This window comes from Paroedura picta, chromosome 4, assembly GCF_049243985.1.
Source record: "Paroedura picta isolate Pp20150507F chromosome 4, Ppicta_v3.0, whole genome shotgun sequence".
Classification (NCBI taxonomy): Eukaryota; Metazoa; Chordata; class Lepidosauria; order Squamata; family Gekkonidae; genus Paroedura; species Paroedura picta.
Genome location: NC_135372.1, coordinates 2,683,796 through 2,707,225, shown reverse-complemented (window position 1 = coordinate 2,707,225; position 23,430 = coordinate 2,683,796). Strand labels below are relative to the sequence as shown.

Below are 23,430 nucleotides of genomic sequence, written 5' to 3'. Positions count from 1 at the left end.
GTCCTATTTATCTCTGGAATCTGCTAGTCGCTTTCATTATGCCACATGTCAATTTACTTGGCCTCTAAGCAGGAGCTCATACCATCCATTCCAACACATTGTCTCCGGGGAACTGTGCACGCCCACGAAAGCTCATCCCTTGAATTATTTAGTTATTTACTAGCAAGAAAGCCCATTGCAAGCAGGAATGCAATGGGCACTAGGACCTAGGGGATACGGCAGGTGCAGATCTCTCTCTAACAGCAGGAGCCATAGCAGGTAATCAGGGCTAGCTAGTAGCAGGGAAGCAGGACCTCTTTGCGGTTTGGCAGGGCTCTCTGTGCCTCTGTGTGTCTCAGGTATCTGAGAGCAAAGTGGCTAGCCTCCAGGGAAGGAGGGCAGGAGCTGTAGGGTCAGGCTTTGCTGGCTGCACCCTGATTGGCCCTATTCCAACTCAGACACCCCAGACTCATTCCACCCCCCCCCTAGGTTGTTTCACAAATATTAAGAGGAACAATGGATAAGGATATTTTAACTTATATACCGCCACTCTCAAAGACTTGCGGCAGTTTACAATAGGATGCTTTGGGCTGATCCTGCTTTAGGATGCTTTGGGCTGATCCTGTGTTGAGCAGGGGGTTGGACTAGATGGCCTGTATGGCCCCTTCCAACTCTATGATTCTATGATTCTATGAGTTCTTGGCTGTTTCTGTCTTGGGTGGGAATCGGTCGAGAACGTGGCGATCTGGTTGGTGTATCGATCACCCACTGCCCCGCCAGATTCCCTGCCAGGCCTGCTGGAGGCGGTGGCTGCCTGGACGTTGCAGTACCCAAAACTTTTAGTTTTGGGGGACTTCAATGTTCATGCGGATGCGCCGTCTTCAGGACTTGGCCTGGATCTAGCGTCAGCCATGGAGACACTGGGGTTCTCGCAGATTGTTGCTGGTCCCACCCATCAGGTTGGTCACACCCTTGATTTGATCTTTGGTGCAGGTGTAGCGGTAGATCTGGTGGCAAATAACATCGTTCCATGGTCAGACCACCATGCCCTGAAGGCTCGACTGAGGATATCACCCCCTCTCCGTTTGGGTGACGGACGTATTCTAGTCCGCCCGCGGAGACTCATGGAATCTGAGAGATTCCTGAATGCCCTGCGGGACCCGATGCCCTCCGGCACCTCATTGACGGCCTTGGTGGAGGACTGGCAGTCCCGCCTTACGGCCGCCATTGACAAGATTGCTCCTAGGCACCCTCTCCGCCTTCACCTCAAACAGGCTCCATGGTATTCTCAGGAGCTTCGGGAGAGGAAGAAGGAAGTGAGACGGCTTGAGCGAGTGTGGAGGAAGACTCGTGACGAAGCTACAAGGACATCTCATCGCACGCTTATGAAGGCGTATGAGAATGCGGTGAAAGCGGCGAAACGAGACTTCTACGCCGCAGAAATTGCGTCCGCAAGCTCTCGCCCAGCACAATTATTTAAGGAAATTAGATCACTTACCGCCCTCGAAGAAGGGCGACAAATGATAAGGGAATTGGAATTGAGCTGTGTGGCATTATCGAGCTATTTTGCAGACAAAGTCCTGTCGCTCCGCTGTGACCTACCTGCCACGATTGATACAGTTAGTGAACTGGAAGCTCCGTGGCCGTCAAGGGGGTTAGTGTTTGATGGCTTCAGGCGGCTCTCTGTAACCGAAGTGGACAAGTTACTGGGTTCAATGAGGGCGACCACTTGCCCCTTGGATCCCTGTCCGTCCTGGTTGCTCAAATCGGGCGACCAGCGGATAGGAGGCCCCTTGAGGGAGATTGTCAACCTCTCCTTAACATCTGGAGAGTTTCCCAAGGGGCTCAAGGAAGCAGTGGTACGCCCCTTACTGAAAAAGCCATCATTGGACCCGCGGAACCCCACCAGTTACCGCCCAGTTTCGCACTTGGCGTTTCTGGGTAAGGTGATAGAGCGGGCTGCAGCGGACCAACTCCTAGGTTTCTTGGATGAAACTTTGGCCCTCGACCCATACCAGTCTGGCTTCCGCCCTGGCCACGGGGTGGAGACCGTGCTGGTCGCCCTCATGGATGATATCCGGCGCCAGCTGGATCGGGGCGGCTCCGCTATTCTCGTGCTTCTAGACCCGTCGGCCGCATTTGATGTGGTCGACCACGAGTTATTGGTACACCGCCTCGCCGGAGCTGGAATAAGGGGGACTGCGCTTCAATAGCTGGTCTCCTTCCTCCAGAACCGGACGCAGAAGGTTGCGATGGGGGAGAGTATGTCGAGCCCTTGTGAGCTCCATTGTGGGGTTCCGCAGGGGGCGATACTCTCTCCCACACTTTTAACATCTATATGCGCCCTCTAGCCCAGCTGGTCCGGGGCTATGGGCTGGGTTGCCACCAATATGCGGATGACACCCAGCTCTACTTCCTAATGGACGGACGGACGGACTCCACCCCGGATACATTTGCCAGCTGTTTGGAAGCGGTAGCTGGATGGCTCAGGCAGAGTCGCCTGAAACTCAACCCCTCCAAGACGGAGGTCCTGTGGCTGGGCAGAAGAGGGCAGGACCAGGAAGCATGCCTTCCATGCCTGAACGGGGTACAATTAACACCTGCACCAGTTGCCAGGAATTTGGGAGTGACATTTGATGCCTCCCTCTCTATGGAGGCTCAGGTCACCAATGTAGCTCGGACGGCATTTTTCCATCTTCGCCAAGCCCGGCTACTAGCGCCCTACCTGTCCTCGGAACAACTGGCCACAGTGATCCATGCAACAGTCACTTCCAGATTAGACTTCTGTAACTCGCTCTACGCGGGCCTTCGTAACTCGCTCTACGCGGGTCTTTGACTCGGAAGTTACAGCTGGTCCAAAATGCGGCTGCCAGGGTCCTCACTAGAACACCTTTGAGGGCCCACATTCAGCCGGTGCTTCGTCATCTGCACTGGTTACCAGTCTGTTTCCGAATCAGATTCAAGGTATTGGTATTGACCTTTAAGGCTATATGCAGCCTGGGTCCCGTCTACCTGCCCCCCGCAGGGCACTCCGCAATGCGGGTATGAATTTGCTGGTTGTCCCGGGCCCACGGGATGTTCGCCTGGCCTCGACCCGGGCCAGGGCCTTTTCAGTCCTGGCCCCAACCTGGTGGAATGAGCTCCCAGAAGAGCTAAGGGCCCTGCAGGATCTACCAGCTTTCCGCAGGGCCTGTAAGACGGAGCTCTTCCGCCAGGCATATGGTTGAGGCCAGGGCAGCTCTCCCACTAATCCATCGGAGGATCCCCTCCAATATTGAGATCTCTAACATCAAGATCATTGTTAGATCTATTGTATTGGTGCCACCCTCTTCTGAACATTATTCTCTCCACCAGGCTGAACTAAGATCAGAATTGTGACCACCGCCGCTATATGTTATATGTAACTTTTAATTGGGGTTTTTATGGGGATTTTATTGTGTTTTAACTATTTATGTTGTAAACCGCCCTGAGACCTATTGGGAGAAGGGCGGTCTAAAAATTAAACAACAACAACAGCAGCAGCAGCAGCAGCAGCAGCAACAGCAACAGCAACAGCAACAGCAACAACAACATCAACAACAACAACAACAGAATCCTTTAAAAAACCCAGCACATTAAAAGATGGCAATTCAATTAGAGTTCACCCCCATCTCCTCCACTGTCCAACTTGCAGTCAGCTGATCTTCCCTTAGGAACGAGGCTCGTGAAGAACATTTGATTGGTCTGAAAGGTACCCCTGGACTCTAAATTTGTTCTACCTCACTGTGGATTAGTGACAAGATTGTACGCTCTAGATTCTGGGGATAAAGGTAAAGGTATCCCCTGTGCAAGCACCAAGTCACATCTGACCCTTGGGGTGACGCCCTCCAGCGTTTTCATGGCAGACTCAATACGGGGTGGTTGGCCAGTGCCTTCCCCAGTCATGACCGTTTACCCCCCAGCAGCAAGCTGGGTACTCATTTTACCGACCTCGGAAGGATGGAAGGCTGAATCAACCTTGAGCCGGCTGCTGGGACTGAACTCCCAGCCTCATGGGCAAAGCTTTCAGACGGCTGCCTTACCACTCTGCGCCACAAGAGGCTCTTAGATAGATTCTGGGGATATCTTTGTAGTAAAATCAAAATGCAATCAGCACAAAAGTCAAACCAACCTCAAAAAAAAAAAGCCCTAACCTTCTAGAATGAATCAGACGAAGGAAACCATTTTGCAAGGCATTCAAACTGGATAATTGGCCGCCAAGGTGGCTCATTCATTAGATCATTTGGGGATTTCCTTTCAGAGCCCTCTCAAAATGTCTGAAATGTTTAGCCTGGAGGGGACCTTCCATTCCTTTGGGAATGAACCAAAAGTCAGGGTGTTTCTGCACAAGGACCAATGTTGCCAATTGGTTCCACAAAGCGGAAACGCTATTTTAAATAGTGGAATCTCAGGGGCTTTCCGCACTCCTTCAAAATCGCACAATGGCTGCCAATTGAAATCACTACAGTTTTGCCATTATGCACAACGTCGTTGACAATCTGCCACACACCTGAAACCGATCCGCAAAAAGCGCTTTGTTGTAGCGCTTTCAGGAAAATCCCCAAAAGTGGATTCACCCTCCGGAAAGCGCTACACTCCTGCAACCAATCTGCAACACTAGCGGGAAAGTTCTGTGCATTACCATTGTTGTGATTTCTACAAAGTCCCTCCCCCTGGCTCTCTCCTCTGATCTTCCGGCGAAGTGATCGCCATTTTTTTTTCTCCGAGCAAGCGGAGATCAAATCACCGGCAAGCCTTCGTTTACCCAGTGAGGCTTCCCCGGCTGCAGTCCCTCCCCAAAGCTCTTTACAGTCTCCTTACAGTCACTAAGCACAAACAACAGAGAAGCCCGTTTGCTGATGTATTTTCCCTTTATTTTTTACACTGTTTTCGGCCGAAAATCGGGCCCGTGAGGGGGGGGGTTTCACTTGGGGGGAGCGTGGCAACGATGAAACGACAGCTCAAACACACCTGCCAGCTGGATGGGTCTCTCCGTTGCAACGAATCAACACATATTCGTTGCAATGGGTGTGTTTTTTTTTTTTAAAAAACCTTCCTTAAAGGGAAAGGGGCTGTTTGGGAGCATGCTAATGGCTGCCCATTGGCTGCTTGACGGCCAGGGGCGGGACGAGCTCGGCAATAGCGCTTCCTTTCTAGCGATTTTTGCTGAGATCGGAAGCTTGTGGGAAACGATGGAAACGCAACTGGATTCCACTACAAAGTCAGGTATGCATAATGACGAATTCTACTATTTTAAATGGTGATTTTTCGTTCAGCAAACAATTTGCTACAAGGATCCCAGTGTGGAAAGCCCCTCAGCATTCCACATACCTGCATTTGTAATGGAATCCAGTAGCGTTTCACTTGTTCCCCACAGGTTTCCAGTCTCACAGAAATCACTAAAAAAGGAAGCGATTTTTTTCCTGCTTGGTCCCGCCCCTGGCCGTCAATCAAACGAACAGCCAATGGGCGGTTGTTATCATGCTCTGGAAAAGCCCCTTTCCCTTTAAGCACAGTAAAAAAAAAAACACGTTGCAACGAAAATGCCTTGATTCGTTGCAACAGAGAGTTGCTGACGTGTGAGCTGGCGATTCATCGTTACCACACTCCCCCCAAGTGAAACCCCCCCCCCCGCACGGGCGCAATTTTCAGCCGAAAATAAAGGGAACTTGCGAACAGGGGGCTGTGTTGTGCTTGGGGACTTCGGGGAGCTTTAAAGCACTTCTGTGGAGGGACTGTAGCCGGTGAAGCCTCGCTGGGTGAATGAAGCCTTGCTGGTTCGTTGCTTTCCCCGCTCGCTCCGAGGGGAAAAAATGGCGATTGCTTCGCGGGAAGTTCTGAGGAGAGAGCCAGGGGGAGGGACTTTGTTGCAGACGCTACATTGGGAACACACAGGTCTTTTTCGCTAGTTGCAGATTGTTCGCAAGAGTGTAGTGCTTTTCGGAGGGTGAATCCACTTTTCCCAATTTCCCTAGAAGTGCTACAATGATCCTGTGTTGAGCAGGGGGTTGGACAAGATGGCCTGTATGGCCCCTTCCATGATTCTATGATTCTATGAATCGCTTTTTGCGGAACTGTTGCAGGAGTGTGGCAGATTGTGTGCGACGTCTTGCGGAAATGCAAATTAGTAGCGTTTACAATATGAAAGCCTTCTGCTACATTAAACTTGTGTGGAAAGGCACTCAGTGTCCAATCTAACTCCTGGGCCAGGTCACTTGCCACCTCTCTCTCCTGGTAGGGCTCTTTGCCTTCTAAGAGCAAAGAGTCCGAAGGCACTTTCTGCCCACCTGCCGACTCCATTGCATTTATAGTTATGGCGCTGCGCTCAAAAGCAGTGGTGCCATCAAGAAGTCAGCAGTCAGTCCGAAAGACAGCCCTTCACCCTGGTTTCTCGAGTAACACCACATTTTGGGAGCTTTACACACACACACACACACACACCGCAAAAGTGCACTGCTTTCTTTTTAGCTTTCCTGCCTCTGCAAGGAGGAAATAAGGTCAGGCTTCAAAGGCAGAGGAAATTTCTCTCCTCAGAGACGACACAACCGGCCTCTCACCAAGCCTCCCCCACTTACCTTGAAACGGGAGACGGTTTTTATTTTAACAAGAGAGAGAACACCAGCCAAGGAAGGACCAGCCCCTCTCACCCTCCAATGCAGGTACTGTTTGGTTGCTTTATAGGGCCTGGGTACTTATTTCTCCAAATTAGGATGTGAGGTTTTCTAACCTCCCTCCCCTCTGGCTTCCCAAGGGGGGTGATGCATTCATGCCTGATTCAGTTGCCAGACGGCATCTCAGAGGGCAACAAGGTTTCCAGGCTCTTAGCTTTAGACCAGGGGTAGTCAAACTACGGCCCTCCAGATGTTCATGGACTACAATTCCCATGATCCCCTTCCAGCGAATGCAGTCCATGGACATCTGGAGGGCCGCAGTTTGACTACCCCTGCTTTAGACAGTCGAAGCCCCCCTTCCTCAGATCCATGTGGGAACGAAGATCCCTGGGCCCTAACATCCCAATAGGATGGTGGGAATTACGTTGCAAAGGAGGGAGTTGGGATGCAAAGGCCTAATGGAGTCAGCTTGATTAGAATGAGGGAGGGATGCTTAGGGTCAGTATCCTAGCTCCATTTGGGAGAACAGACCTCCTTGGAGGCTGGGTTACCAGATCACAGCAGGAAAACTGGATTCCTGACCCAAGGGGTCGAGGGCCCTCGGCGGTTGGTATCAACAGGTACCTTTCAAAGCTCCTATCTCAGCTGGGGCTCTGAACCCCACAGCCAGGAGGCAACATCAGGGAAGATCTCAACTGCTAGGAAATTTGGGGAGATATATGGAGAAAGAACAGCTTTATTAGTTGCCTCCGCATTGAGATTTGGGTTGTGTGGATTGGGCCCATTGGGAAAGAGCACATTTACAGGCAATGGGGAAACAGTGGGTCCGGGGGGGGGGAATTCCCAAAACAGAGTGGACTCCGCTGTCTGCCATTCCAAAATTCTGGTACCCCAAATTGTGACTCGTATGCAGACTGCTTCATTACTCCCCTGCTGGCTAGACCATCAGATTGAAATCTCGTTAGACGAGGGCGAGGATAAAGTGACCTACAGGCAGGGGGTGGGTAAGGAAAGCAGTGCTTGCCCCCAGTCCCTTTCTCTAGGCCTCTTGCCTACATGGGCCTGGGGCCTAACCTGACACGAGGATGCAAAGATTCAGAGGACTGCAAACTCCCGTTTGGCGAATTGCTGGTGTTGGGGGAATTCATGGAGACCTCCAGACCCCAGAGGAGGAAACCCGAGAGGTTTCTGGCATGCAGGATCCAGCTGAGAAGCCATAAATGTTCTACTCAGTCACCAGTGTTTGACAAAACACACAGAGAGTTTCATGTCCGTCTCCAGTGAGGCCTTCTGCTCTGGAAATGGCGGTCTCATTTTACTCTGGCATGGCTCACCTCTGCTGGTAGACCTCCCTCCGCCCACCTCAATAGTGAGTGGCTGTCTGATTTTAACATTTCAAGAGTTTCATGACTCCGGGTTTGACGTTTCTGGTTATTCCTCTCAATCTACCCCTCTAGTCCGCTTGACCACCTCTTGCACCTCTTGTGCAGCCATGTCGAAATATTCGGTTTCTGTACTACAGTGCTGCTTATTCGGATGTACAATGGATGTTTCAGGTTGCAAAACATGAAAGATGGATTGTGTGATTTAGCTTTTGCAACCTGTTTATTATTATCATTATCATTATTATTATTATTTAAATTTATTACTCACCTCTCCTTGAAGGCTTGAGGCGAGTTACAAGGTTAATTGTGATTTGGGGAGCTGGATTGTTTTAAAGGGGTGTGTATCAAAAACATTTCTGGAGGAAATAGGGAAGGGGAGGTATCCGTGAGTGTGCGTGTATAAAGAAAAAAATGAATAATTTATCATTAATGATTTTAATGGAGAGAAAAAAATATTGTCTCCACTTCCTTGAAACAGCTGCAAACTCCGTGAACATTTTGATAGTTTCACAGGATAGGGGTCAAGCAGGCTTCCTCAGCCAGGGAGTTGTGAGACCCTGAGCTTTCTTGACGGCCACGGAAGGGTTTCCCAAATGGGTGGGAATTAATTACTTGTTAATATATTTTTAAAATTTGCTAAACAAGTGATATGTGCACATACAGTCAGGTCGACCCATTTCTCCCCTCCCAAAATGGCCAGTGATGGGCCTGGAGGGGGTGGGGAGGGGAGGGCCCCAGGTGGGCGTGTCCACAGCAAAGCTTCCCAACCCTGTTCTGCCCCATCCCACCACTGCTGGGGTTTATCGAAGTCTGAAGAATGTTTCAGGGGCTTCTCAAGGGTAAAAAAGTTGTGAAAAGCTGCTGTAGAAAAGCTAGATTAGAATTCTGGGGTTCCTAACAAAGGGAGCATTAAACATTTTGGTGACCCTTTTCTGCATATTCACCAGGGCCACTATTTCCATCCTTGGTTTGGAGAGGTCAATCAGGAAATGTATCCTTTCAAATTATTTTGCTCTTCAACAAATACCCTGCAAGGCAGGTGGGGCCGAGTGAGCTCTGAGAGAACTGTTATGAGAGGACAGCTCTAAGAGAACTGTGACTAGGCCAAGGGCACCCAACACCCCCTTCCCTAGCAGGCTAAACAGGTGGGAGTCAAGGAGGCATCTGAGCATGGGGGGGGGGATTGAGAACCAGTCCTTTTGAGCCAACCTTCCTCAAGAAGCCTTCTTTGTTTTTCTTCTCTCACATGTAAAATGTCTCCCCCGCCTCCTAGCTGAATTCACACCTTTAGCAATTGCTTCCTTGAACGAGGCCCAGCTTAAAGCAGCCCCCCTCCCCCCCTCCCCGGCCCTCCCTGATTCCTCACACCCACGAGGTGCTCAGAATATTTCCAACCGCGAGTATGAGCCGTCCAGAGGCCAGATGGCTTCTTTGCCCTTCTGAAAAGAAACGTCAGTCGGCGATGAGTAAGGTGATCACTTTTTAAAAGAACCCCTCACCTGATAAAGATTTTCCAGGAGATGCACAGCCTCAATTCAAAACAGGCTGACTCAGAACATTTCCACCTGGCTGATTTGTTCCAGAGCTATTCCAGTGTGACTGAATTTGATGGTGTTATTTTGTTTTCAAAGCTTGTTTCTCACATGCTTGAGGCCGGAAAGGGGAGAGCCAGCTTGGTGTAGTGCCTAAGAGTGGCCGCTTCTAATCAGGAGTGCCAGGTTTGATTCCCTGTTCCTCCTACACATGACTTTGGGCTAGTTGCAGCCCTGATAGAGCTGTTCTCACAGATCAGTCCTGTCAGAGCTCTCTCAGCCCCACCTATCTGACAGGGTGTCTGTAGTGGGGAGAGGAAGGGAAGGTGATTGTAAGCCACTTTGAGACTTCTTTGAGTAGTGAAAAGTGGGGCAAAAACGCCAGCTCTTCTTCTTCTTGTTCTTCTTCTTCTTCTTCTTCTTCTTCTTGTTCTTCTTCTTCTTCTTCTTCTTCTTCTCCTTCTCCATAGAGTCCACCCCTCAAAGCCTCCATTTTCTCCAGGGGAACTAATCTCTCTAATCTTTTGGACTGTAGTATGTCTAGTCCCCCCAACTCTGGTCTTTCCTATGGGTTCCTTAAACTCTAAACACCCACAATAAAAAAAAAGGGGGGGCATAAATTTTGAATAAGGAACTGATAGCCTGTAAGCGACATGCTTCCTAAAGGCTTCATGTTTGGAAACCTGATAGACAAAGACATTTGTGGGGTAAACAGGGACCAATTTTTCAAGAATATTTTGACATGACTGTGGCTCAGAGGTGGAGCATCTGCTTGGCATGCAGAAGGTCCCCGGTTCAATCCCTGTTAAAAGATCTGGCAGTCGGGGACGTGAAAGAACTCTGCTTTAGACCTTGGACAGCTGCTGCCTGTCTAAGTAGGCAATACTTTGACAGACTCAGTAGGAAGCTGTTTCATGTGTTATTGCGTCTGACAGGACACCGAGATGGACCACAAAGGTTTATTTAATGGAAAATAAAGTATTTAATAGGGTAAAATAAAGTATTTAATAAGGACTGATTATGCCCCCTGAGGGCCTTGGGCTCAGCCAATACGAACAGGCACCCGAGATTTATGTTTGGCCTCAACAAGGGCCAGGGCCTTCTTGGTCCTGGCCCCCACCTAGTCGAATGAGCTCCTGGAGGAGCTTGCAGGCCCTACCAGAGCTGGGTCAGTTTTCAAGGGCCTGCAAGACGGAGCTCTTCCGCCAGGCATTTGGTTGGGGCCAACAACCAGTAAGGCCACTGAGTTGGTCCCCTCCTGTGACGAGTCCTCCTTTGGGACAAATAAGAAACATCTACAGTAGGGGTAGTCAAACTGCGGCCCTCTAGATGTCCATGGACATCTGGCAGGGGCTCATGGGAATTGTAGTCCATGGACATCTGGAGGGCCGCAGTTTGACTACCCCTGATCTACAGGTAATGACTTCAGATATTGGGGTGGCAGCAGAACTGAGCGAGATTTCTTAATTTGTTTTAATTGTTTTAACCAATGACTATTTCATTGTCCTTTAATGTTATTGTAATCCCTATGTTATTTAATTATTATGTTGTTAACCCTCTCAAGCTGCCTTGCCAAGGGGGCAGTCATATAAACAAACAAACCAACAAACAAAATGTGTGGATAACTTATATACAGCTGGCTCTCAAGCAAAGTAAATCAGCCAAGAAGTGCTAATTTTCATACCTCACTTTTTGCTGCTCAAACAAGTCTCCAAGTGGCTTACAATCTCCTTCCCTGCCTCTCCCCACAACAGACACAACAGGCAGGTGAGGATGAGAGAGCTCTGAGAGAACTGGGACTGGCCCCAGCTGGCTGCTTGTGGAGGAGCGGGGAATCAAACCCAGTTCTCCAGATCAGAGTTCTCCACTCTTTAACCACCCCACCAAGCTTTTTTAGGAGAGGCATTGATGGGTGCAGGCGGGGTGGGGTGGGATTGGAACCCAGCTGATCAAAACCCTGTCGGCCTACTTTCCTCAGTTACCTCTTGGGTGTCGCTAAAAACGCCCTTGTCTTTTCCCTAGACTTCTCTAGGAGCACTGTTTCCGTGACACCAGCAAGTCTCTCGAGATGCCGAACCCGGCCGCCTATCTCCCTTTCTACTACGGAAGTATCTCCCGCTCAGACGCAGAGGAGCACCTCAAACTGGCCGGGATGTCTGACGGCCTCTTCTTGCTGCGCCAATGCCTCCGGAGCCTGGGGGGCTACGTCCTGTCTCTGGTGCACAACCTCCAGTTCTACCATTACCCCATCGAGCGCCAGCTGAACGGAACCTACGCCATCGCGGGGGGCAAAGCGCACTGCGGCCCCGAAGAGCTGTGTGAATTCTATTCCAAAGACGCCGACGGCCTTTGCTCCACACTCCGCAAACCGTGCAACCGACCCAGTGGGGTCGAGCCCCAGCCCGGGCTCTTCGACAGCATCCGGGATAACATGGTGCGGGAATACGTCCGACAGACGTGGAATCTGGAGGTATGGGGAAGGTACACTGCCGGGAGCCTGAATCCCAGTACAGGAGGCCCTACAAGATCTATGGGCCCCTCTACTGTATTCTATACTATAGGTGAGAGTATATGTAAGAACAGTCATATTTTTGATAGTCGGCACCCTGAAAGTTATCCCTGAGGTACTGGTGGGGAAGGGAAGGAGGGATTTGCATTTCTTGCTATTTATTATTCTTGCTGTCAGGTTATGTTAGGGTTTCGATGTTTTATCTTGCAGGGATATTTTATATAGTAACCCGCCATGAGATAACTTGTTAGAGAGGGGCGGGCAATAAAGCAAATTTTTATTTTTATTTTTATTGGCTTACGCCTGTTTCGATATGCCGCAAAAACTCCTCTTTGTCTCCTCCAAAAGTTTCCATGGCATTACTTCCCCTAGCTTTGCGGTTTCTAATTCGAACCTCCTAATCCCTGACAATTTCCAATTCAGCAAGGTTAGGTATGGTAGGTTGGAAAAAAACCCACCATAAGCCACTGGGAGAGACGGCACACACATGGAAAGAGACGGCACACAAATGTTCAAAATACATTTTTCTATATAAGATTTAGCCGACAGTAAAATTTGTTGTGATAATCCTTGGGAACATGAAAGTTCTCTCCCCTGCCTTCTGTAGGGAGATGCCCTGGAGCAGGCCATTATCAGCCAAGCCCCACAGGTAGAGAAACTCATTGCTACCACTGCTCATGAAAAGATGCCGTGGTACCATGGATCTATCTCCCGGGAGCAAGCAGAAAGCAGGCTATATTCCGGATCACAGCCTGATGGGAAATTCTTGTAAGTGTCTTGCATTATCGCTATGATGATCTGTGATATTCTGTTGTATAAAGTCCAGGGTTCTATTGTCTGCTTTTTATTGCTTATGGGTGTCTTTTTGAACTTTGCAAAGGCCTATGACTGAACATAGAGCCTCTTGTGGCGCAGAGTGGTAAGGCAGCAGACATGCTGTCTGTAGCTGTCTGCCCATGAGGTTGGGAGTTCGATCCCAGCAGCCGGCTCAAGGTTGACTCAGCCTTCCATCCTTCCGAGGTTGGTAAAATGCGTACCCAGCTTGCTTGCTGGGGGGTAAACGGTAATGACTGGGGAAGGCACTGGCAAACCACCCCGTATTGAGTCTGCCATGAAAACGCTGGAGGGCGTCACCCCAAGGGTCAGACATGACCCGGTGCTTGCACAGGGGAAACCTTTACCTTTACCTTTATGGCTGAACAATAAACTTGATGCTGATTCATGAAGTTAGGACACACCTGCCGTCAACGTCCTGCTGTTATGTGTGCCTGGACTTGCAAAAGCTTATCCTGGGTTGAATATATACCACAACCCTTTGACAAACTTGAGGACTGACTGTTACAATTGGATTTTAGGAGGGGCTGCCCTTGAAGTCTAATCTAATGCTTTGACTCAAACAGAATGCAAGAACCCCGTAGGACAGGGAACATCTTTAATTATTCTTGTTTTATTGGTGTCAAAATGTTCTGTTATGAATGTTTTAAACATGATCTCCTTTACTGGACAAAGGCCCTCTGGGATCTCAGGCTAAGGCAGACCTTTCCTGACACCCCCTCCTGGAGACTGTGAACCTGAGATCTTCTGTCCCGGCCCAGTTTGTGTGAGACCAGTTAGGAAGCTGGGTTCGATATACGGGTGAATGTCTCATTTCACCTAGTGCTTCCCCCACCTTGAGATGCCAAAGGTGCTCTGGGAAACTTGTGCGCCTCTGATTCCTTCTCTTCCATGCAGAATGAGAGAAAGCAAGGAGAAGAATTCTTATGCCTTGTCCCTCATCTACGGGAAGACAGTTTATCACTACCGGATCAATCAAGACAAAGCAGGGAAATACTCCATTGAGGATGGAACCAAGTTTGATACACTGTGGCAGGTGGGTTCTACAGGTGTGTGCATCACTGACGGTTTCCGTACTAGCAATATCATTCGGATTTGCATTTTTAATGGGTTGTCTTTTTTGTCAATTTCTGCACTAAAATTTGCTTCTTCAGGTGCAGTCCCAAAATGCCTCCTCACTTGCCCTGCAGCAAAAAAATCCCCAGAAAACCAAATCTCATCTTTTCAAGTGGGATCTAACAGGGTCGAATTCTGGGCTGCCCAGTGAGGAAATGTGTGCAATGGGGTTTTCCCTGTGCTTCCCATTTTGAGCTGTTTGGGAATGCCCCTTTCCTCGACACTATCCTCTCTCCCTTCTCAAGAATCTGCCTTTTGTTTTTAAAAAGAAGGTGATAGCCTTATAACTCTGTTTCTATAATGTTTTAACGTTATAACCCAGGGTTTTTTGATTTGCTTTTAAATTACATTCAGGACATTTTGGGGGGAAGGGGAGGAGGTGATCAAAGTCACAGAATGGTGGGATTAAGGGGCACAATGAAAACAGAGGGTATGTATGTATGTATGGTATACCATAGATTCCAGGTAAAAATCCTCCCCAAATTTCTCATCTTTCACCTAAATTAGCAGCATAGTTGCTATGGGCAAACTTTAACCCTGGGGCCTGTACAACCATCCCTAAACATTTCTAGCAGGTCACCTCTTCCAGATTGTGCCCATTGATGTTCCAAATTTGTGTGCGGGCCATTTGACAAAGGCCATTTAAGTTTGCACCAACTGCTTCAGTGACTCCATCCAGCCACCTCATTCTCTGTCGTCCCCTTCTTCTTTTGCCCTCGTTCGCTCCCAGCATTAGGCTCTTCTCCAGGGAGTCCTTCCTTCTCATGAGGTGGCCAAAGTATTTGAGTTTCATCTTCAGGATCTGGCCTTCTAAGGAGCAGTCAGGGCTGATCTCCTCTAGGACTGACCGGTTTGTTCGCCTTGCAGTCCAAGGGACTCGCAAGAGTCTTCTCCAGCACCAGAGTTCAAAAGCCTCAATTCTTTGACGCTCGGCCTTCCTTATGGTCCAACTTTCGCAGTCATACATTGCAACTGGGAAGACCATAGCCTTGACTAAATGCACTTTTGTTGGCAGGGTGATGTCTCTGCTTTTTAGGATGCTGTCTAGATTTGCCATAGCTTTCCTCCCCAGGAGCAAGCGTCTTTTAATTTCTGTGCTGCAGTCCCCATCTGCAGTGATCTTGGAGCCCAGGAAAATAAAATCTGTCACTATCTCCATTTCTTCCCCATCTATTTGCCAGGATGTGCTCCACATACAAGTTAAATAGGCAAGGTATACAGCCTTTCCGAACTCCTTTCTCAATTTTGAACCAGTGATTCCATGCTCGGTTTTCACTGTTGCTTCTTGACCTGCATATAGGTTTCTCAAGAGACAAATGAGATGCTCTGGTATTCCCATCTCTTTAAGAACTTGCCGCAATTTGTTGTGCTCCACACAATCAAAGGCTATCAGTTCCTTAGCCCAGCGTATGTTGGCAATTAGATCTCTAGTTCCTCTGCCTTTGAGCTGTATTTTTCTATTAACTGTTGAAGAGTAAGGCCTACCCTCTCTGAAACTGGCCTGTTCTATCACTAGAATATTCTCTTGATCAAGCCATTTTGAGAATTTGTCAAGCAGGTGCCTGGTATATGATATTTAGAAGAAGAAGAAGAGTTGGTTCTTATATGCCACTTTTCCCTACCCGAAGGAGGCTCAAAGCAGCTTACAGTCACCTTCCTTTTCCTCTCCCCACAACAGACACCCTGTGAGGGAGGTGAGGCTGAGAGAGCCCTGATATCTTGGCCTGGTCAGAACAGTTTTATCAGTGCCATGGCGAGCCCAAGGTCACCCAGCTGGCTGCATGTGGGGGAGTGCAGAATCGAACCCGGCATGCCAGATTAGAAGTCCGCACTCCTAACCACTACACCAAACTGGCTCTTTAGGAGACTTATTGGCCTATAGTTGGAGGGATTGTATGTGCTCCCCTTTTTATACAGAGACACAATCACAGCTAACCTCCAGTCTTTAGAGATTCACCCCGTTGCAAAAAGTGAAGCTAAAAATGGAGCCCACCATTTCATGTTTTCCTTGAGGAGCTCATTTAAGCTGATTGATATTTGACCCAAGCTCCTTCAGGGAGACCGGTGGCCAAGGGTGCCAATTAAAATATAATAATAAGTAGAAGGAGGAGGATGTTGAGAATGTCCCTATTTGCTGACAAAATCCCCTTTTGTCTGCAGAAGTTTCCAGTGGACTCAAGGCCAGGATTATTTCCTGCCGCTTTTCTTCGCTTACATTGATTCCCCCCATGTTTTGAGATTATTTGATTACCAGTAGATCAATTATATGCATATCAGTGGCATAAATGTAGAATATAAACTGGCTTTTGAGAAGCATTGTCCTATGATCTTCACACACAAGACGAGCAAGCCTGCAAAACAAACAGCACGAAACGGCAAACTGAAATCATACACAAAAACATAAGCAAATAATTTTTAAAAAGAGAGAGTATCTGGAAACCAACACAGTTACCGGAATGGTGGTTTGGTGTGGCAGTTTATGTTTTTCCCACCTCTGCCTGGCTAAACACAGCCTAAAATACTGGTAATAAATTCTCGGGTCAATTTTCCTTCAGGAGTCTGATTGTCCTTTCCTTGCCACATCTCTTTCTACAGTTGGTCGAGTATTTCAAACTCAAACCGGATGGTCTGATCTACTACTTGAAGGAGTGCACCATAAACCCCTCTACATCAACAGGTAACTTTCCTTTCCCCCTTGGGAAATGTCTGGGGGGGGGGACGACTAACAAATCTCCTCAGGAACTCCTTCTTCCAAAAATCATGTTCTCTTCTGGTCAGGCATGTCACACCAGCTTGGTGTGGTGGTTAAGAGAGGCAGCCTCTAATCTGGAAGAAGACAGAGGGGTGACCTCCCAGTTCTTTCAGAACTCTCTCAGCCTCACCTAACTTACATGAGATCTGTTGTGGGGGGAGGAAGGGTAGGTGATTGCAAGTTGCTTTGAGACTCACAAGGCCTCCTGGTTGACCTTGGGCCAGGCCCAGTTCTCTCTGAGCTCTCTCAGCCTCACCTACCTCACCAGGTATCTGTGGTGGGGAGAGGAAGGGCAGGTGATTGTAAGCCACTTTGAGACTTCAGGTACAACCCCCCCCCCCCTCCCGCCCAGCTCTACTTCAAAAGAGAGATACCCTGAGCAAGGAAATATGCAGAAAAGGGCACAGGATGAAGAAATTAATGGGGCTTTTCACTTAAGAAAAATGGGGAATAAGGAGGTGGGACATGAAAGTGGCATATAAGATTATGGGTTGGATGATATTGATCATTGCCACTAAAAGGGTGAGGGGTTGATTCTCCTGTCCTGTTGCTGTCATTGGATTCAACCCTCATACTGCTCTGAGGGGGGGTCCTCCCCATGCCCAGGAGTAGCACATAGTAGACTGCAGTTGAGGCAGGGAGGTTCCCTTCCATTACGAGAAATACCCTCTATTATCAGAAGTGATAGGAGGGACCCAACACTATGCGTAGACTGGAGAAAGTGAACTTCCCCCTCGCTTTCATGACACTCACGTTCAGTTGATGACATCGATTCATGACAGACAAATAAAACTCCTTCCTCGTACTCTGTGTGCTTTGCTCGTTGGACTCCCTGCCAAAAGGTTTGGTAAAAGCCACTGGGGCTGACGGGATCCACCTCCATGGACTCCCCATGTTCAGATGTTCAGATACCACTTACTTCCACAGGGTATAGAGCAGGGGTGGCCAAACTGTGGCTCTCCAGATGTCCATGGACTACAATTCCCATGAGCATCTGGCAGGGGCTCATGGGAACTGTAGTCCATGGACATCTGGAGGACCACAGTTTGGCCACCCCTGCTATAGAGACACAGGGAAGGGCTACCATTCCCGACAACTTCTGTCTGTCCATCGCTGGGAACAGGATTCTGGGCTGGGCCAACATTGTGGTGCACAATTTAAAAACAGAATAAAAACTACATAAAAACTATGCAGAACTAGCTGCACATAAGACCAAACGCATTTCGACCCTACTGGGTCTTCTTCAGTGGTCAGAAGTATAACAATACACTCAATAGACAAAGTCTGAACTAATTATAAAGTGTAGCTGAGTGGGATCTGTAGATTATGGCTCCAACCAATATGTAATTTTTTTTTACTTTTTGGAGACCACCTCCTATGGCATCTGCCTAGGCTCACCACTCTTCGCTATCATATAATTCTGTGCTGAGAGTGTATCTCATGTGCATTAGAAAAAAGTAACGCCTGGCCTCGACCAGGGCCAGGGCCTTTTCGGTCCTGGCCCCCACCTGGTGGAATGAGCTCCTGGGAGAGCTGCGGGCCCTGCGGGATCTTTCAACATTCCGCAGGGACTGCAAGACGGAGCTCTTCCGCCAGGTTTATGGTTGAGGCCGGGGCTGATAATAGATCTATGCCTCCCCCGGGGACTCGGGTTCTGGACCCGAAGCAAAACATCATCAGGACCTCCTCTCCACCCGCTAGTAGTGGGAGCGGGGGGGAAGTTGAGCTGCCATTCTTGCCATGCCGGCAATATTGGCAATGTTATTATTGTTTTATGGGGTTTTAATGGGGAATTGCGATATTGTTACCCGCCACGAGCCGCAAGGGAGTGGCGGGCTATAAATCTAATAATAATAATAATAATAATAAAAAAATTACATATTGGTTGGAGCCATAATCTACAGATCCCACTCAGCTACACTTTATAATTAGTTCAGACTTTGTCTATAGAGTGTATTGTTATACTTCTGACCACTGAAGAAGACCCAGTAGGGGCGAAACGCGTTTGGTCTTATGTGCAGTTAGTTCTGCATAGTTTTTATGTAGTAATGCTTTTGACAAGGTTCCCCATGATGTTCTGATGGATAAGTTGAAGGACTGCAATCTGGATTTTCAGATAGTTAGGTGGATAGGGAATTGGTTAGAGAACCGCACTCAATGAGTTGTTGTCAATGGTGTTTCATCAGACTGGAGGGAGGTGAGTAGCGGGGTACCTCAGGGCTCGGTGCTCGGCCCGGTACTTTTTAACATATTTATTAATGATCTAGATGAGGGGGTGGAGGGACTACTCATCAAGTTTGCAGATGACACCAAATTGGGAGGACTGGCAAATACTCCGGAAGATAGAGACAGAGTTCAACGAGATCTGAACACAATGGAAAAATGGGCAAATGAGAACAAGATGCAATTTAATAAAGATAAGTGTAAAGTTCTGCATCTGGGTCAGAAAAATGAAAAGCATGCCTACTGGATGGAGGATACGCTTCTAGGTAGCACTGTGTGTGAACGAGACCTTGGGGTACTTGTGGATTGTAAACTAAACATGAGCAGGCAGTGTGATGCAGCGGTAAAAAAGGCGAATGCCATTTTGGGCTGTATCAACAGGGGCATCACATCAAAATCACAAGATACCATAGTCCCATTGTATACGGCACTGGTCAGACCACACCTGGAGTACTGTGTGCAGTGCTGGAGGCCTCACTTCAAGAAGGACGTAGATAAAATTGAAAGGGTACAGAGGAGAGTGACGAGGATGATCTGGGGCCAAGGGACCAAGCCCTATGAAGATAGGTTGAGGGACTTGGGAATGCTCAGCCTGGAGAAAAGGAGCTTGAGAGGGGACATGATAGCCCTCTTTAAGTATTTGAAAGGTTGTCACTTGGAGGAGGGCAGGATGCTGTTCCCGTTGGCTGCAGAGGAGAGGACACGCAGTAATGGGTTTAAACTACAAGTACAACAATATAGGCTAGATATCAGGAAAAAAATTTCACAGTCAGAGTAGTTCAGCAGTGGAATAGGCTGCCTAAGGAGGTGGTGAGCTCCCCCTCACTGGCAGTCTTCAAGCTAAGGTTGGATACACACTTTTCTTGGATGCTTTAGGACAGTGGTTCCCTACCTGCGGTCCGCGGCCTGGTGCCGGGCCGCAAAGGCCAGGGCGCGGGGCCGCGGTTCCCTCTCCCCGCCTCCCCCCGCAGTAAAAAACTACTTATTGCGGGAGGGGGGGGAGAGGGAATAAAAGTCGTGCCGCACATCGTGCGGTACTTTCGCGCATGCGCAACTTCGTCCGTGCTGTGCGCGTGTGTGCCTGCGAGGCCTGGCTGCGCATGCACGCTGCACAGGCGCGGCCACGCATGCGCACAGCGCGGGCGTGGCCATCGCCCTGCCGGTCCCCAGCCGAAAAAAGGTTGGGGACCACTGCTTTAGGATGCTTTGGGCTGATCCTGCGTTGAGCAGGGGGTTGGACTAGATGGCCTGTATGGCCCCTTCCAACTCTATGATTCGATTCTATGATTCTAGTTTTTATTCTATTTTTAAATTGTGCACCACAATAAATAATTACTGTTTTAATAATATTTTATTGTACAGCTTAACATCTGAGTTCCCGCTTGTAAAGGTTGGGTTGTGTTCCTTTTTTGGTTCTGGGCCAACATTGGTCTGATCCAGCCCTTTTTACATTCAGTAATCTTATTTATCTCCCCCAAACCCCAATTTCTAGCATTAACAGCACCTGTCCCGCCAGCTCACCCTTCTGCAATGGTAAGTATGTTACTGACATTTGGATTCTTGGATTTATCCCACTTTGGGTTGCCAGTTCCACAGTGGGAGATTCAGGGGTGGAACCTGAGATATGGATATGGAGAGGGAGGGATTTCAGAGGGTCCAGTGCCAGAAAGTCCACCTTCCAAAGCACCTATTTTCTCCAGGGGAATGGATCCCTGTCATCCTGAGATCAATTGGAATCTCAGGAGATCTCCAGCCTCCACCAGGAGGTTGGAAACTTAACTGTACTTCACAGTTGTGACAGCAAAGCACTTCTTCGCAAGGGAGGTAGGAAAATCTGTTGGATGGCTGTGTTGAAACTTGCTTCAAAGGGACAAAAGAAAACAGACTGGATTAGAGATTCACTCTGCACTGCCTGTTAATCTATTGAAAGTTCCAACTCTGTGCTGCCTGTCTGACTTCCTGAAGTTTGAACTCTGTGCTGCCTGTCTCTCTTCCTGAAGTACGAACTCTGTGCTGCCTGTCTCTCTTCCTGAAGTACGAACTCTGTGCTGCCTGACTTCCTGAATTTTGAACTCTGTGTTCCCTGTCTCTTTTCTTGAAGTTCGAACTCTGTGCTGCCTGTCTCTCTTCCTGAAGTTCGAACTCTGTGCTGCCTGTCTCTCTTCTGTGCTGCCTGTCTGACTTCCTGAAGTTTGAACTCTGTGCTGCCTGTATCTCTTCTGTGCTGCCTGTCTGACTTCCTGAAGTTCGAACTCTGTGCTGCCTGTCTCTCTTCTGTGCTGCCTGTCTGACTTCCTGAAGTTCGAACTCTGTGCTGCCTGTCTCACTTCTGTGCTGCCTGTCTGACTTCCTGAAGTTTGAACTCTGCGCTGCCTGTATCTCTTCCTGAAGTTCGAACTCTGTGCCGCCTATTTCTCTTACTGAATTTAGAAGTCTGTGTTCCCTGTCTCTCTTCCTGAAGTTCAAACTCTGTGCTGCCTGTATCTCTTCCTGAAGTTCGAACTCTGTGCCGCCTATTTCTCTTACTGAATTTAGAAGTCTGTGTTCCCTGTCTCTCTTCCTGAAGTTCAAACTCTGTGCTGCCTGTCTCTCTTCCTGAAGTACGAACTCTGTGCTGCCTGTCTCTCTTCCTGAAGTACGAACTCTGTGCTGCCTGTCTCTCTTCCTGAAGTTTGAACTCTGTGCTGCCTGTCTCTCTTCCTGAAGTACGAACTCTGTGCTTCCTGACTTCCTGAATTTTGAACTCTGTGTTCCCTGTCTCTTTTCTTGAAGTTCGAACTCTGTGCTGCCTGTCTCTCTTCCTGAAGTTCTAACTCTGTGCTGCCTGTCTCTCTTCTGTGCTGCCTGTCTGACTTCCTGAAGTTTGAACTCTGTGCTGCCTGTCTCTCTTCTGTGCTGCCTGTCTGACTTCCTGAAGTTCGAACTCTGTGCTGCCTGTCTCTCATCTGTGCTGCCTGTCTGACTTCCTGAAGTTTGAACTCTGTGCTGCCTGTATCTCTTCCTGAAGTTCGAACTCTGTGCCGCCTATTTCTCTTACTGAATTTAGAAGTCTGTGTTCCCTGTCTCTCTTCCTGAAGTTCAAACTCTGTGCTGCCTGTATCTCTTCCTGAAGTTCGAACTCTGTGCTGCCTGTATCTCTTCCTGAAGTTCGAACTCTGTGCCGCCTATTTCTCTTACTGAATTTAGAAGTCTGTGTTCCCTGTCTCTCTTCCTGAAGTTCAAACTCCATGCTGCCTGTCTGACTTCCTGAAGTTCAAGCTCCATGCTGCCTGTCTCTCTTCCTGAAGTTTGAACTCTGTGCTGCCTGTCTCTCTTCCTGAAGTACGAACTCTGTGCTGCCTGACTTCCTGAATTTTCAACTCTGTGTTCCCTGTCTCTTTTCTTGAAGTTCGAACTCTGTGCTGCCTGTCTCTCTTCCTGAAGTTCGAACTCTGTGCTGCCTGTCTCTCTTCTGTGCTGCCTGTCAGATTTCCTGAAGTTTGAACTCTGTGCTGCCTGTATCTCTTCCTGAAGTTCGAACTCTGTGCTGCCTGTCTCTCTTCTGTGCTGCCTGTCTCTCTTCTGTGCTGCCTGTCTCTCTTCCTGAAGTTCGAACTCTGTGTTCCCTGTCTCTCTTCCTGAAGTTCGAACTCTGTGCTGCCTGTCTCTCTTCTGTGCTGCCTGTCAGATTTCCTGAAGTTTGAACTCTGTGCTGCCTGTATCTCTTCTGTGCTGCCTGTCTCTCTTCCTGAAGTTCGAACTCTGTGTTCCCTGTCTCTCTTCCTGAAGTTCGAACTCTGTGCCGCCTATTTCTCTTCCTGAAGTTAGAATTCTGCGTTCCCTGTCTCTCATCGGAAAACTTGAACTCCTTATTGCCTTTTTCTTTGAAGAAGTTCAAACTCTGTATGGCAATTTGGACTTCACACTGCCTGTCTCCCCTGCAAAAGCCAGATCTCTGAGGGCCTGTCTTCCATGCAGAAGTTTATACTTTACACTGCCTGGCTCTTTTACGGAAGTTAAAACTCCATGCTCCTGGTCTCTGCTCTTGACATTTGGAATTCATATTGCCTGTCTCTCTTGCAGAAGATTGGAATCTGCACTGCCTGTTTACCTTGCGGAAGCACAAATTCCACACTTCCCGTCTTTCTTGAGGAATTCCATTCCGCATTACTCTCTCACAAAAGTTCAAATCTGCGCTGCCTAGTTCTCTCATGGAAACTTGAATTCTGTGCTTCCTGTTTTTCTTCCTAACGTTTCAACTCTATGCTACCTGTCTCTCTTCCTTACTTTTGTTTTAAGAAGGAGAATTTCTAGCCCTAATTCTAGAATTAGAGAATGCCAACTTGGCTGAAGTTTTTAGTTTCTTCAGCTCATTTGCATCTCCATTTCCACTACGGCACTGATGAACACATGACCCTTAGTCATCTCCATGGCTCCTTTGCACTTATTTATTGGAAATATCCTTGAAACGACTTGCAAAATTAAGACCATA

General features: G+C 48.5%; 1 protein-coding gene across 2 annotated transcripts in view; it reads left to right on the top strand.

The window, feature by feature from the left end:
* The window catches only part of ZAP70 (zeta chain of T cell receptor associated protein kinase 70), a 49,549-nt gene that overhangs the window by 8,583 nt on the left and 17,536 nt on the right, over positions 1–23,430 (top strand). Inside the window, exons 1-6 of one of the 2 annotated variants that reach the window (XM_077331531.1) lie at positions 6,535–6,656; positions 11,548–11,995; positions 12,642–12,802; positions 13,766–13,904; positions 16,580–16,661; positions 20,452–20,492. In XM_077331531.1, coding sequence (XP_077187646.1) covers positions 11,594–11,995; positions 12,642–12,802; positions 13,766–13,904; positions 16,580–16,661; positions 20,452–20,492 — 825 coding nt within the window. In that variant the 5' untranslated portion in view covers positions 6,535–6,656; positions 11,548–11,593. Of the gene's footprint in view, positions 1–6,534; positions 6,657–11,547; positions 11,996–12,641; positions 12,803–13,765; positions 13,905–16,579; positions 16,662–20,451; positions 20,493–23,430 lie in introns of those variants that run through there. The other variant, XM_077331532.1, reaches the window with a different exon arrangement.